The 15,381-nt window shown below is 43.1% G+C and overlaps 1 protein-coding gene across 3 annotated transcripts in view; it reads left to right on the forward strand.

The window, feature by feature from the left end:
• The first annotated feature begins 757 nt into the window (after positions 1 to 757).
• rb1cc1 (RB1-inducible coiled-coil 1) overlaps positions 758 to 15,381 on the forward strand; it is a 17,995-nt gene continuing 3,371 nt past the window's right edge. For 2 of the 3 annotated variants that reach the window (XM_024009207.2, XM_024009209.2), the window contains exons 1-19: positions 758 to 1,070; positions 2,393 to 2,525; positions 2,660 to 2,786; positions 2,982 to 3,152; positions 3,362 to 3,564; positions 3,940 to 4,345; positions 4,577 to 4,747; positions 4,921 to 5,105; positions 5,299 to 5,485; positions 5,682 to 5,763; positions 5,858 to 5,922; positions 6,031 to 6,134; positions 8,578 to 8,710; positions 8,821 to 10,745; positions 12,626 to 12,818; positions 13,673 to 13,781; positions 14,191 to 14,506; positions 15,091 to 15,145; positions 15,237 to 15,284. In XM_024009207.2, coding sequence (XP_023864975.1) covers positions 2,455 to 2,525; positions 2,660 to 2,786; positions 2,982 to 3,152; positions 3,362 to 3,564; positions 3,940 to 4,345; positions 4,577 to 4,747; positions 4,921 to 5,105; positions 5,299 to 5,485; positions 5,682 to 5,763; positions 5,858 to 5,922; positions 6,031 to 6,134; positions 8,578 to 8,710; positions 8,821 to 10,745; positions 12,626 to 12,818; positions 13,673 to 13,781; positions 14,191 to 14,506; positions 15,091 to 15,145; positions 15,237 to 15,284 — 4,551 coding nt within the window. In that variant the 5' untranslated portion in view covers positions 758 to 1,070; positions 2,393 to 2,454. Of the gene's footprint in view, positions 1,071 to 1,667; positions 1,750 to 2,392; positions 2,526 to 2,659; positions 2,787 to 2,981; positions 3,153 to 3,361; positions 3,565 to 3,939; positions 4,346 to 4,576; positions 4,748 to 4,920; positions 5,106 to 5,298; positions 5,486 to 5,681; positions 5,764 to 5,857; positions 5,923 to 6,030; positions 6,135 to 8,577; positions 8,711 to 8,820; positions 10,746 to 12,625; positions 12,819 to 13,672; positions 13,782 to 14,190; positions 14,507 to 15,090; positions 15,146 to 15,236; positions 15,285 to 15,381 lie in introns of those variants that run through there. The other variant, XM_024009208.2, reaches the window with a different exon arrangement.

The raw sequence follows: 15,381 nt of genomic DNA on the forward strand, positions 1-15,381 counted from the left end.
CATCGCTTATGCCTGCCCATACCATAACCCCCCCGTCACCATGGGGCGCTCTGTTCACAACGTTTACATCAGCAAACCGCTCGCCCACACGACGCCATACATGCGAAGAGGATGAGTTAATTTATTTTTTATATTTCTTTAAAATTGTGTGCACTTCTTCAGATTTTTCTGTATCTTTAGTATGTGTATGTGTATTTTGTGAAAATTCTTTGTCTATATATTCTGTCAGTAAATTATAATTGTTGTGGTCAGCATMATTTCACCAGGTCAAATTCTTGGTATATAGGCCCATTGGTGAATGAAGGTAATTCTGATTTTGAAAGCCAATGCTTTACTACTTGAAATGTTGATTGCAATTATACTCCAGTGATGCATTTTTTTCATACATGCTAATGCTGCATGGATGTCTGGTTTCAAGTAGAGGTAGAGAGTGAGTGCGTCAATCTCTCTCTACATTCAATGCCATATGTGTTCAAATCAAATCCAATTGTATTGGTCACCTACACATTTAGCAGATGTTATTGTGGGTCTAGCGAAATGTTTGTCGTTGGATGATCAATTTGGTGTGTTAATTAATAAATAATTTATTTAAAAATATACTATTGTATCCTTTGTACTATTATGGGCCCTTCTCTACTGCATTTGGACAAACCACACCCCTTTCATGTTGCACCAAAACACAGCCATTACTTCTTCTTCTCCCAGAATGCACCTCGCTGTGCAGTGACGATGAGCACAACAACAAAACACAGCTAGCTGCAGAATAGGGTGTTAGCTTGCTAGCTACTTGAAATAAACATTAGCTGGTGTTTCACAACCCATGGCGAAGAAAATAGATCAGTGACAAGCTAAATGAGAAACCATAAAAATGTGTAGATAGCAATATGAATCGACCGTAAAAACTAAGATTGAGTCAGCTACATTAAAGACTAGATAATCATACCTCATAGCTAACTAACAACATTTTCGGCTAGTTTTCTAAAACTAGCTAGCGTTATGCCATTCAAGCTAAACCAAGTTAGCCAGCTAGCTCGCCAAGGCGGGGCAAAGGATTGGAGTAAACAACAACGGTAAGAATAGGTTTCTCATTGCTAGACATGTCAGTCATATGGAATTAAATTTTTGCAAATACCGACCACTTCACTGTCATGGGTGTAAACTTAAAAGAAAGATATGGCTAGTTAGCCAATGTTAGCTAAACTAGCTAACGTTACCTAAGTTGATGAGAAACTGCGTTAGTCTAGCCAGCTATTAAAACCGTCAGAGGAAACGAAATGATTTAAACTAGACATGTATTAGTTAATTCGTTAACCAGCTAGTTATGTCGATAGTAATCAATGTATGTTATATTTGCATGTCCCTTTGTCGTCTTTCCTTTGTCCATCTAGCTAACGTTGGCTACTAGCTAGCTAATGGTCTAATGTTAAGTCACGCAAGCGCATATAGTACTAACGAACTAACGCTTTCTAGCCACCGACAGTGTCAAGCAAGGCCTCGTAGCTGATCGTCGGAGAGTTTCAAATGTAGACTTACCATTTAGCTAACGTTAGCTTTCCCCGCTGGTGCTTGCCACATTCGGTAACTAGCCAACGAACGTTAGATTGCTACAGCGCATTCCAGGGCGTATTTCCCCAATACTTTTACGTGTGTTGTGTTGGGACCGACCAAACCACAGCATAATGCCATGAAATGATCTAATTTAGCTGTCAACTAGCCATTGTTTGTGATAGTGTCTAGCCAAGTTTCAAGGTGAGACCGGCGTTCTCTTGTTTACAACGTGAACAGCTAACTTAGAATGCTAGTTCACCGATGTTAGCTTTTGCTAGCTTGTTACCTAACCTAGCTAATTTAATAGCCAACATGACTCAGCCTGTAACGTTAGCTACAGCACTTGACTGCCTATATAATATAGTGAGTGTGTCCATTTACATTTCTCCTGAGAATAGTTTTGCTGGGCAAAGCAGCAATGTCTATATATTAATGTTACAACTAGCCAGCTGCTCTAAAATTGGAGCAAAACGTATATGGTTGAGTTCAAGTAACTAGTTTAGGCTAGAAGCCCCACGTGTGTGGCTGCTTTTCAGTTCTCACCTTTGAAAATATTGAAATACATTGCTGAAACACGTGTATACAATCTTATGTAGCTAGAAGTTACATGTTAGTTAGGTAAATGGCAAATTATTCCAAAGTCTTTTGTAACCGGTATGTTTGATTGTTTGTATTTCATTTATATGTTTTGGATAAGCCTTATGTGATACAGGCCAATTAACATTAGATGATGTGGTTTATGTGTCAATAAATGTATTTGATGGGCCTTGTAGCTTCCAGTAKGGAATAGTATACAGTCGCAACCAAAAGTCAATACTTATTGTACCTTTTTTGTCTTACACAGGGTGGTGTTGAATGACTAAATGATCAAGATAAAGGAGTGTGAAGATAGCTGGAGGATTCGACATGAAGTTGTATGTGTTCCAGGTCAACAATGGAAGCACTCTGGCATTTGACACAGAGCTTGCTGTCCAAACGTAAGAGCCATTTATTTAATCTTTCAGATTACCTACATCCATTTTCAATTTATCTCAGTCTCAACAGAAAATGTAATTTATGCTTAAATCAAAAGGTTGTCTGAATTTGATCATATAGCCTACATGTCTTGCAGAGTGTTGGACCTCAAACATGCCATCCAGGTCAAATACAAGATTGCAACCCAGCATCAAGTTCTGGTTGTCAATGGAGGGGAGTGTATGGTTGCAGAGAGGAGAGTCTGCAGCTACAGTGCCGGCACTGTAAGTTTGCACCATTTGGAATCATTGTTTGTTTTTTATAACAATTATGTTGCATAAAGGAGCTGGTTTTGACATAAACTAAATTTGGTGACCGTTTTCTGAAGCCACTGTGCAAGATGTTGAAAAAAAGAAATGTTATTATTCCAGACGTGTTCAGTTCAAGTGTCTTGACAGATTGTGCTTTTTTTTGCCCAGGACACCAACCCCATATTCCTGTTCAACAAAGAGATGATTTTGTGTGACCGGGCTCCGACGATCCCTAAAACCACCTTCTCTATTGAGAATGAGATGGAGCTCAAGGTGGAGGAGTCACTAATGATGCCAGCAGTCTTTCACACCGTTGCCTCGCGAACACAGCTTGCTGTGGTAAATGTTTTGTTTGTTCTGGTGCAGATACTACTTTCTCAAAATACGCCATCAATGTTGCTGTACCTTGTTTCACCATGCTACAACATTAAAATTGGATATGAAAATGTAGTCTTCTCGGTATTCGAGTAAGGAAAGCTAATGGAACTTATGATTGTTTTGTCATTTCTAGTGTGTACCTAGTGAATACCTTTCTTTTGCTTCTCCAGGAAATGTTTGAAGTCGCCAAGAAACTTTGCTCTTTCTGCGAACGCCTGGTTCATGATGAACATCTCCAACACCAAGGTTGGGCTGCTATCATGGCAAACCTGGATGACTGCACCCTGTCTTATCAGAAGCTATTGTGGAAATTTGACACGGCATACATTAATTATCAACAAGACTTTGAGGATATCAAATTGAAACTGACAAAGTAAGTGACCCCCTGCATAAATATTAAGTTCAATGCAATTTGAAAGGGGTGTGTGGGGTATGAATGAAACAAATATATGGAAGGATTGTCTTGCTGTGACAGTATAGTCAATAGGTTACATTTCAATTAATTATTCAGGTTAAATACATATTTCTCGCAGATAATGCGCCTTTTCAGGTTAGAGATTTTTGCAGGTGTGTGGCGTACCACACTGGCACGTGTGGAATCATCAGCTAATTATGTTTCCTATCTTTCTCTCCGCTGTGCCACACTTGCCTTAATTAATCTGTATCCAAAGACCGTGCCACATGTGAGCTGTATCCAAAGATCTAAATTCTATGGGTGTGAACTGACATTTGACATGTACTTTTTTAGACTGGGGACAGCMGTTTCAGTCATGGCCAAGATCCCCCTGCTGGAGTGTCTGACMCGCCACAGCTACAAAGAATGCATAGAGAAGTCCTGCTCCACTCCAAACAAGGACTCTGACGAGACCGAGGAGGAGAAGTCCACCGACTCGGTGATCTGCCCCACCCCCACCAAGCTACCTGCATCGTTCTCCGCTCCGGGGGCGGGGGGCTCGCCCGACACCGCCGAAGCCCAGGAAAGCAGTGAGATGACGGACAGTAGTGGGCTGAGGGCAGCCCTGCAAGAGGCAGACTCTCCAGAGAGGGCCAACCCCCTGTCCTTCAACGTCACACTGCTGGACTGGATCAACGTTCAAGACAGGCCCAATGACGTGGAATCAGTCGTGAGGAAATGCTTTGACTCCATCAATAGGGTGAGTCGCTGTTGTATGTTTCTGTCTGTCTTTTCTGTTATGTTTGTCTCTTTGTTTCTGTGTGGCTGAATTGGTCTCTGTCAGTGGAGTGGCCTTGCCATGATTACTAAATGAATCAACATTGGGTGTAAATTAATTTATGAGAGTCTATTCAGTGATATGTCTTGGTTGTAAAATGCAAAGAAACACAGACAAAATGGAACCATAATGTGAATCTCCTTTCTATTTCAGCTCGACCCACGGGTCATTCAACCATTCTTAGCGGAATGTCGAGACACGATTGCCAAATTGGATAATCAGAACATGAAAGCCATCAAAGGACTTGAGGACAGGTTATACGCTCTAGACCAAATGATAGCGAGCTGTAAAAAGTTGGTCAATGAACAGAAGGAACTTGCTCAGGTAGGTAAAATAAGGTGTGATCTACATTATGTAAAATCAATGGTGAATAACACACTGTATAAAATGTGCCTATTCATTCACATACTGTATGATGTACTGTATAATGCAATCCAGCTGAAAATGTGTGAATGAAATATAAAACTAAACTCACTTGTCTATCTGTTGGCTGTTAGGGATTTCTAGCCAATCAGAAGCGTGCTGAGAACCTGAAGGATACGTCCGTGCTGCCTGACCTGTGTCTTAGTCACGCCAATCAGCTGATGATCATGCTGACCAACCACAGGAAGCTGCTGGACATCAAACAGAAGTGCACCACTGCCAAACAGGAGCTGGCGAACAACCTACAAGTTCGTCTCAAGTAAGGCATCTGTTAATTCCTCTCATTTCTTTTTTCTGTGTCTCTTTTGGTGCATCTGTATTCCTTTTGAGCAATGCAGCAAACCAAAATCACTCCAATAAATTCACCATAAGTGGTCATGTGCAAGCCATGTAAATCACTTTTCTATATATGCAAGCTAAGCTAACACTGACCCTAACCACTGTGAATGTAGATGGTGCTGCTACGTGATGCTGCACGCGGACCAGGATGGGGAGAAGCTGCAGGCCCTGCTGAGGCTGCTGACCGAGCTGATGGAGAGAGTCCGGGTGGTGGACGCCCTCAGCACCGTGCCTCAGATGTACTGCCTGGCTGTGGTTGAGGTAGTCCGCAGGAAGCTCTTCATCGGCCACTACCGAGAGGTCAGTCAGAGCACAGCACCCACTCATGACCCCTTTTCAAAACCCAAGGCCAACCCACGTCTCTCTTCAGTCACTACATGCAGACCTACTGTAACACAAGCCTCAACCTCCAGCCAGGCCTACAGATATGCAAGGAACTCAAACAATTGGATGAAAAACGGTGTAAATTGTGCTCTTCTGTTATCTCTCTTCTCAGTGGGCCTGTGCTCTCGTGAAGGATGGAAAGCATCTCTATGAGACTGAGAAGTATAAAAGGGAAACGTTTGGCAAGTTGTTCAGTAAGTTCCATTTTAAAAAGTCCTATTTGGTGATTTTGAAATGAACATCCATTAATTCAAACCCAACAGCTGAGCTTTGTGATCCTCTTTGCAGGGAAATCTTTTCTCCGAAATCGTTTGTTTAGAGGACTTGACTCATGGCCCCCCACTTCATTTTGCGTAAGTAGTCAGTCACTTACTGTGTTCTATGAACGTCTATTTCCATTTCCAAAATATTATAATCCAACCCATTTCTCTCTTGTTTTTGTTGTCTCTTTTATTGTGTAGACAAGAAAGCCCAGAAGGTTTGACTTTGAGCTTCCAGATATTTCCCTTGGTGACCTGCAGTACTTAAAGACCTGTTGTCCTACAGAGGTGCAGCTTTTCCTCAGGTAGGCCATGGTTTCCCTCATGTGCATAGTAAAGAAATAACCATGTCTTGTAACTTGGTACAGTTAATCGAATATCCTAACGGATGTTGGTATTCAATTACTTGAGCGAGTGTTCTTTTTTGGAGAAAAACAACTGTAGCCCTATTATAACATCGAAAAAATAATCCGTGTGACATTTTTACCTACAAGGATATAATCAAATCAAATCAAATTTTATTTGTCACATACACATGGTTAGCAGATGTTAATGCGAGTGTAGCGAAATGCTTGTGCTTCTAGTTCCGACAATGCAGTAATAACCAACAAGTAATCTAACCTAACAATTCCACAACTACTACCTTATACACACAAGTGTAAAGGGATAACGAATATGTACATAAAGATATATGAATGAGTGATGGTACAGAACGGCATAGGCAAGATGCAGTAGATGGTATAGAGTACAGTATATACATATGAGATGAGTAATGTAGGGTATGTAAACATTATATTATATACCATGACAATTTAAATTATATATTAATAAAACAAACTTCTTTTAAACCTTTACACTCGTACCCCTGTACATATTGATAATGGCAGATTTGTGCTTGATAAACGCCTAAATTGGAACTCAGTGGCTGTACAGTTACATGATGTCAGAGCTCTGCACTTCATAGCGCTGTATGGACTTTGACTGACAGCCGTTCTGAACTTGAGCACCTCGCGAGACAAGAAGTTGCCTCCATCCCTCCCGTTAATTGGGCAACTTTAGCAAATGTTTGTGTTCTTGGTTCTGGAATGCTGTAAATGAAAGAGGACTATGTATTTTTAAAGATGAGACGTTGAGGATTATAGTAAATACTGCTTTGATGTCATACAAGCAGGCCAAACACTGAGTCCAAATGTGCACTTGGTATTTCCATATCAAAAACTCATGTCATGTACATTGTCAACGTTTATGATCACTGTTTGATGTACAGTTACAAGATGACATGGCGTCGTACCCTTGGTTGTTCTGAACAGAATGAGCCTGTTTGTCTATTGTGAAGAAAATTCTCTCCTGCACACACACCTCTATGCACTCATCACTCCTTTCTATAACTTAGCTATGTTGGCAGTAGAACAGGCTTTCAAATTATGCCCACCTGACCCAGATTGCAATTTATAATGGACCGTTTTTGCATTGTGTAAACAACAGCAACAGTAATTGTGTGAAGGCTGGGATGCAGGGTTGTGTTCCAAACCAAACAACCAAGTGTGCTTGCTCTAGTTCCTCAATGGCACATCTAGGAGAGCTCAAAAAGAGCACCTTACATTTGAAAACTCTTTTTAGTCATAAAAGGGATTTGAAATGACTTAGGAACTGTCCACTTTGGAGAGGAGTGTGGCGACTTGGAGAGGAGTGTGGCCACTTGGAGAGGAGTGTGGCCACTTGGAGACACCGGTTAGTCCTCTCACTCAAACCCGTGTCATTTTTTTGTCTTATGTTGCACCTACCTCACATTTTCCAGGAACATTTTTATCATGTTACTGAATGGAACATGATAAATGGAATGGCATTAAGTGGAATGGCATTAAGCACATGGAAGACATGTTTGATGTAGTTTATACCATACCACTTCATCCGCTTCAGCCATTACCACGAGCCCGTCCTCGCCAATTAAGGTGCCACCAACCTGCTGTGGGATATATCCATAGTATTTTCAGATTTCGTTATCTACAAATGCGGTGAAACTTACATAAATGTGAAATTCACATAAAATCAACAGTGTTACGTTTGCATTCAGTCTTGTCAGGTGAACTCTTGTCCTCACCTTTGGTCTAATAATTTTCCCACAATCATATGCTTTTCATATTTCTAATGTAAGAAACATTTTTAATGTTAGCCCTATCCATATAGGCCAATTTCAAGGTGTGTAAAGGGTTAATGTAGTTTCTATTGCGGTGCGTTGAGTTACTGCCCTCAAGGCTGCCCTGACATCGGTATGCTTTTTTCCACACTTCAAACAGCAATTACAGGCGCTCACCTAATTGAGTTTCCACAATACCTGACATAGATCAATGAGAAACACTCAACAGAAAACCTTTTTGGAGGAGAATCCGTTATATCGTGATGAAAATCAAACTTATCTTTCGCTGTTAGCCAAACTACCTGAGAAAGGCATAATGTCCACTGTTTACCTCTGCCATGTGTATTTGCTTCGTTATGAGAGTCAATAGCCCAAAAATTGTTTTTCTCGAATTTCTACTATCCGGATATCTGAAAAAAATTCTGGATATTATTTGAGTAATATAATCATTTCCAGTGTGCATCCCTACTTGTTACAGGCCTACTACCTGTATGATTAGTTGACTTGTGAACACTTGGCTGTATTCTCTGTTGCAATATTCAGTGCAATAGCCCTTGGAGACTGTCCATTTCGTATTGGAGTAAAGTTAGTCCCATGTTTCTTTCCCCCAGGGTTCCAACACTGTGTGATTTTGAGCCTTTGCATCTGCATGTGGAGATGCTTCAACAGTTGGTCCTTGCTTCTCAAGCTGCAAGTGTGGATGAGATGTCTCAAACTATCACCGATTTACTGAGCGAACAAAGGGTAATGACAAATTACAGTGGAATATGGAATGGCAGCGATCTTAAAGCACATTAAACACGGTCCCTTTATTGCATATTCTCCACTCACTCCCCTTATTTCTGTTCCTCCAGGGGTCGTGCACCCAGAGTGCTCAGAGATCCACGGCAGCGGTGACCCCACGGTCCGACAGCACCCCAGGGACTTCCTCCCCCAAGACCCCCTCCTCTCTCAGTCTCCCAGGGCCCCCCTGCCAGCCCCTCCTTGGCCCCATCGCCCTGGAGGACCTGTCCCCGGACAGCATCGATGCCCAAACTTTTGACTTCGAGACAATTGGCCACCCCAACATGGACCCCGTCCTGCAGCAGGCTGGCTCCCTGGACCTGGACTCACTGGCTGAGAGCCCCGAGTCAGACTTCTTGTCGGCGGTCAACGAGTTTGTGATCGAAAACTCGCCCACCCCCATCAGCGACCCCACCAGCCCAGAGATGATGGTGGAGTCGCTGTACTCGTCGGTCATCAACGCCATCGACAGCAAGCGCATGCATGACACCACCACCTTAGAGAGGGAAAACTTCAAGGTGGCTACGCTGAAGCTGAGCATCGAGAAGTACCGCTGTGCTGCCGAGGAGTCCCAGGCCAACTTGCGGAGCGTCAAGGATGACCTGTACCGCTTCAGAGGCCTGGTGCTGAARGAGCAGCGAGACTTTGGCTTCGCCCTGAAGACCATGACCATTGAGGTGCGCAACATGGTGGACACCATCCGTAAGAGGGAGGAGGAGGAGCTRAGGGAGCAGCACCAGGCCGAGCTCCTCTCTGTGCAGCAGGACCACGAGAAGCAACTTCAGACCCTGACGGAGGAGAACCGGGTCAACCGGAACATCGTGAAAGACGTGCAGCGGGCCATGCTGGAGTTGGAGGGGCTGCTGGAGCGCAAGGAGAAGGAGCTGACCCAGCTCGAGGCTGAGAGGCAGTGCTGGACCGAGGCGGAGAGCGGACACACTCAGAGGCTCAGGGTCCTGGAGCAGAAAATCAGCGATCAGGCCCAAGAGGTGCTGACTGTGGCTGCCTCCAGAGACTCCCTGTACAGCCAGTTGGAGACACTCCACATTGAGATCGAGCGCGGCCAGCAGAAGATCCGCCAGGAGCTGGAGGGGGCCGAGCAGTTCCACCTGCAGGAACTGGAGGAGAGGATGAGGCAGCAGCACCAGGCCCAGCTAGACACCCTGGCCCGGGAGAACCAGGAGGCCATGGAGTGCCTGGCAACGGTGAACAGGGTCGAGCTGAGTGAGGTCGCAGACCGCMACGCCGCCTCTCTGACAGAGAGGGACGGCCAGCTGAGGGACCTGGAGGCCCGGGCAACCGAGCTGGCTGACCTACGCTGCAAGCTGGAGGTGGAGCTGGCCCTGAAGGAGTCAGAGATGGAGGTTGTGAGGCTTCTCTACGAGGAGGCCAAGCAGGGGCAGCAGGAAGCCAACGTGAGGAAGGCCACTGTTGAGGCAGAGACCCAGTCCCTCAACGAACAGCTAGTTCAGGTCAACGGGCAGCTGCATGCTAAGAACGAAGAGTACGAGAAGGGCCTGGCCGAGCTCCGGATGCTGATGCGCATGGAGAAAGACCAGTGCATCTCGGAGCTGGTGGGCAGGCACGAGGAAGAGAGGAACCAGCACCACAGCGAGCTGACTGCCTTGCAGCAGCAGGCCCAGGACGCAGGAAGGAGCCATGCAGAACAGCTGCAGAACCTCCAACTAGACCTCGACCTGCAGACGGCAGCACTGCGCAACGATAAGGAAGTGCAGCAGAGGAGTTTTGAGGAGCAGGAGCAACACTTGAGGACTGTTATCTGCGATTTGCAGACAGAAAATGATATGCTCACCAAAAGATTAGAGCAGGACACCCAAGCAGCCCAGGAACGTTTGGAGAAAGAGGAGTCCTTGAAGGCTGCAGTACCAGATGCCTTCAAAGACTTTGAGCAACAAAAGAAGGAGATGGAGAAAAGACTTCTAGAGAAAATTGGACAACTTGAAAATGAGCTTCAGGAAAGACAATCCTCAGAAAGGTAAGAGAGAAGCATGTACCACTGTTACCAGGTAACAGATAACTGTGATTTGTAATAAACATTTAATCAGCCTTGTAATGAACAAGATGCCTAGTTTTAGAGTTCATTCCCTACAATTTTGCAAGTTTGCTGAAATTCTACACATTTTGCCATTGGGCTGAGAGAGATGATTTAGCAAATGTATAGATAATTTCAGTCAATTCTACACCTTTTCCCATACGCTGGAGTGAAATATTTGCTGTTTTACAGCTAATTTCCAGTAATTCTACACATTTTGCCATAGGGTGGAGAGAAATGTTTACATTTTTTTTTATATAGGATATCTGAATGAGAGTGACTAACACATCAATGGGGGACGCCGGTCGATAATTCGTCCATGATTACTACAAGTTTAGATAGCTGGCTAGACTAATTTACCAATCTACAAAATGTTAGCTGACATGGGCTAATTGAGTGACTGTCACTAACCATGTTTTCATCCACAGTTTTTATGCGAGTAAAGTCATACTGTATATAAATAAATAAAAATCACAACAGCTGTGATGGAAACAGGAAGTTTCAGTACAATTTTATAAATGCCAACAGATAATTTATTTGTTCGACGTGGTGGGATCTATTTGTCTGTAAAATTAATTATGCAAGAAATGGCAGTGGAAACGCCTTTATGTGCAAATATTGATATAATAACCATCATATCGAGGTCAACTTGGAGGGTCTATGACATGGTGTGTGATCCTCCCACTACGACTTGGGAAATGYAGTTTATTAGGCTACAGATGAAATAAGTTATGACGAACTTCACAGGGTGGTGAAAGTGTATGGTGATGAACTTGATGATCCTTTTTTAAAATAAATATYGAGGGTCTTATTCTGATGACATGATGATCGATGCTTGCCTGCCATTTGTCAAATAAAAATATCCATAATAAACTCATCATGTAGACTAGCCTACCCGCACAGCATCTGCGACCAGAGTAGGCACATTTGCTATTTAACGCAAAAGTTTTTKTGACAAAACTGTCGGGTAGAGTTTAAAATGCGATGGAAACACATTTAACTTTTAGATTTTTATTCGGTACTTCAAACTTAACCTCTTTAGGATCCATTTTTACCCCTTTTTTTTGCCTAAAAGGACATACCCAAATCTAACTGCCTGTAACTCAGGCCCTGAAGCAAGGATATGCATATTCTTGGTACCATTTGAAATAAAACACTTTGAAGTTTGTGGAAATGTGAATGGAATGCAGGAGAATATAACACAATAGATCTGGTAAAAGATAATACAAAGAAAAACAACTTATTTTGTATTTTATTTTGTACCATCTTTGAAGTGCAAGAGAGAGGCCATACTGTATTATTCCAGCCCAGTTGCAAATTAGATTTTGCCCACTAGATTTTAGAATATTTGCATTAAAATTGGTTGCCAATTGGATGGAGACCTAGCTAGAGACTAACATAAGAGAAAAAACTGATACACAATCAAATTTAGAAATGTTCCCTTGTGTATTCTAACTCAACCGTAAGTTGAGACCCCGACAGTTAAGATTACACAAACTTGTGTAGACTTCAATTAGCTTTAGTATACACTGAAAATAGCTATTTTCTTCCATTACATAGCTGTATTTAGGGTTTACATCCTGAAAAAGGCCCAGAGGTGAACACTTAAGGAAACCATAACATGTACTGCATGCTTTCGGATATTTAAAGGGAACATAAAATGATGGGCACTGAGACGAGACAAAAACTCACTAGGAACTTTCTTAGCCAAAGAATCATACCTAAACTAACTTGTGAAGAGTATTTAATTTGACCTGTTGTCTACTGTGTGTGACTTGTCTCTGTTACTTATGTCTCTTTCTATCTCTGTGTGTGTGCTACAGAGATGCAGGGTTGTTGAAGGTGCAGACAGAGGGTCGGGGATCCGAAGCAGGAGCTCCTCTCTCCCTGGACTCTGCCTTGCAGGAGCGTCTGCAGCAGGAGACAGCCTCCCTGCACACCCAGCTGGAGCTCCTGGAGAGGAGGAAGGACGAGGAGATGCAGAACCTCAAGACCTCCCTCATCGCAGAACAACAGGTCAGTGTTGGGATAGTCCTCACATCCTATTCAGAGGGTTCTTCTGTCAATATTGACCAGCACTGAATCTAGTAGCAGCACCATAATGAGATACACTACAATGTACTTCCTATACTTTGTACTGTAGATAGTTTTCCTAAATTTTTATTTTAGCTTTTAGCTAAGTGTTTAGCTAAATGTTTGTCCCATTACCTTTGTCCCATTACCTTTCTTCTGAGGAGGTCTAATTTTGATTCACTGGCAACTGCAAAAAACTGACTACAAGTGACCAACACCTGAAATGCTAAAAATACTCCATTACCTCACTACTACCACTATGTGCCCATGAGGTAGCCTTAGTCAGCCCCTAAATGAAAGCAGGTCTGTGAGGCACTGTGTGTGTCATACTTATAGCACACAGTGTTCTCATGACCTCGTCTTGCTAGTGAGCAGTCCAAATGGGAATATGATACAGGTAGCTATGTGGCCCTCTAGAGGAATGTGGTTAAACCACGTTGTTGGGGGTAAGCATTCGTTAGAACACAATGTTTTGCCTCTGAAATTGAAAACTGCACCACACATATAAACATTTACTACGAAATGTTACTTTTTCTATAAATTGGGATTATCATAGGTTATGCTACCAGCCTAAAACCCTGTGGTCCTCCAAGCCTAAGATCTTATGGTAAAGCGAGCAGGCTTGATTGAGGTCTGAGGTTCTGAGCCGTGACTCAACCCTCAATTGACTCACTCAGCCTCACATGTCCCCTGTCTGGTAGTTCTTTGTCCTCTGTGACTGCCTCGTTGTGTTTTACTGCTGCTCTATTGCCTGGGAGGTGTCTGAAAGCCTTCATGTCCCCTTCCTCCCTCCCCAGACTAACTTCAACACTGTTCTGATGAGAGAGAAGCTGAAAAAGGAACAGATCATCAGTGAGCTGACAGAGGAGCTGCGGAAGGTTACCCAGCAGCAGGAGAAGGACAAAGGTACACGACAGTCACGTACAGCTAGGACACTATGAGAGAACAGAATGATTTCTAACTTTTGAACTCTTAATGGGCTGGATGTGCTGGAACTAGATAGGATTTTCTATGCTGTTATTGGTTTCAGAGGGTATTTTGTTGATTGTATTGAAAGTAAGTCGTGCTGCAGTTCATTCATAAGGGGCGGCAGGTAGCCTAGTGGTTAGAGCGTTGGACTAGTAACCGAAAGATTGCAAGATCGAATCCGCAAGCTGACAAGGTAAGAAATCTGTCGTTCTGCCCCTGAACAAGGCAGTTAACCCACTGTTCCTAGGCCGTCATTGAAAATAAGAATTTGTTCTTAACTGACTTGCCTAGTTAAATAAAGGTAAAATTAAAAAATGATCATCATATGTTCATTGTGTGTCTTCAGGTCTGATAGAGATGCTGTCTGAGGACCGGGCCATCGTCATGCAGGAGAAGAAGCAGTTGGAGGAGGATCTGAACCGGCTGCGCAGCACCGCCCTGGTGTCCTCAGCCTACTACAGCCCTAACCCCTTAGCTCTAGAGCCCACTGGAGCCGGGGCTAGACTTGGATCTGGAGCATGTCCTGGACCTGGGACTGAGGTTGGGGCTGGAGCCTGCTCCTCGGAGCTCTTCCCTGACCCAGACAGACTGGCCTCTGTGGCTGCCACCAGAGAGGACGACAGAGTGGACTCGGCTGTGGAGGCCAGCATGGTGACTGTGCAGTAAGCATCCCCCAAACATAAAATAACATCCAATAAACAGTGATTCAGAAGAACCCCTCCCATCACAATGAATCTGTCATTTTATAGAAATAAGCTTTGACAGATATACTTTGGCAAAATATTGTTTAAACATATATAGTATGGAGACATATTTGGTGGAACTGAGGACAGTGAGGACTTTGAAGGTGCTCCTTATTGGATAATGAAGATAAATTATGAATATAAGTTGTAATCTTTCAAAGAATGTTGTCAGTTTTAATGTGTAAAAGATTAAAAAGGATGTTAAAAGTGCTTGTTTGAGATGGCCAGACAAGGATGGACAAACAAAGTGAGGACAAATAACAGAGAGCGAGGGAGGCTAGGATTGGGAAATGTAAGTTATAATGTGTTTTTTTCTGTTAACTACAGTTACGCAGGCTAGCAATCATCATTGCCATCTCAAACAAAAGTCACTTTAAATTCATATTCATGCTTGTTGAATCTTTTGTTTTATTTCAGAGCAACTATTTGTTTGAATGATTGTCAAATGTGTTAAAAGCTGTCGCCAAATTGGTCTGATTATTGGCCCTTTGTCTCTTTATTAGCGATAACATCCTGATGATGTCGGAGGAGAAACAGCGGATACTGTTACTTGAGAGGGTGAGTAGACATCTAAATGGAACCTGATGAAGTTGGGGTTGGATTGTTATAGAATTTGACTTGAGCTTTAACATCTTCTGTCATATTTCAGACTTTACATATGAAGGAAGAAGAAAACAAGCGCCTCAGTCAAAGACTGGTAGGTTTTATTAACTTTGATGGCTGATTAGGGGAGGAGGAAATGTTGATTTTAATATCATGTGATTGTTTAAGCCAACCATTCTAGCCCCCCCCCC

The sequence above is a fragment of the Salvelinus sp. IW2-2015 genome, linkage group LG19 (assembly GCF_002910315.2).
Source record: "Salvelinus sp. IW2-2015 linkage group LG19, ASM291031v2, whole genome shotgun sequence".
Lineage (NCBI taxonomy): Eukaryota > Metazoa > Chordata > Actinopteri > Salmoniformes > Salmonidae > Salvelinus > Salvelinus sp. IW2-2015.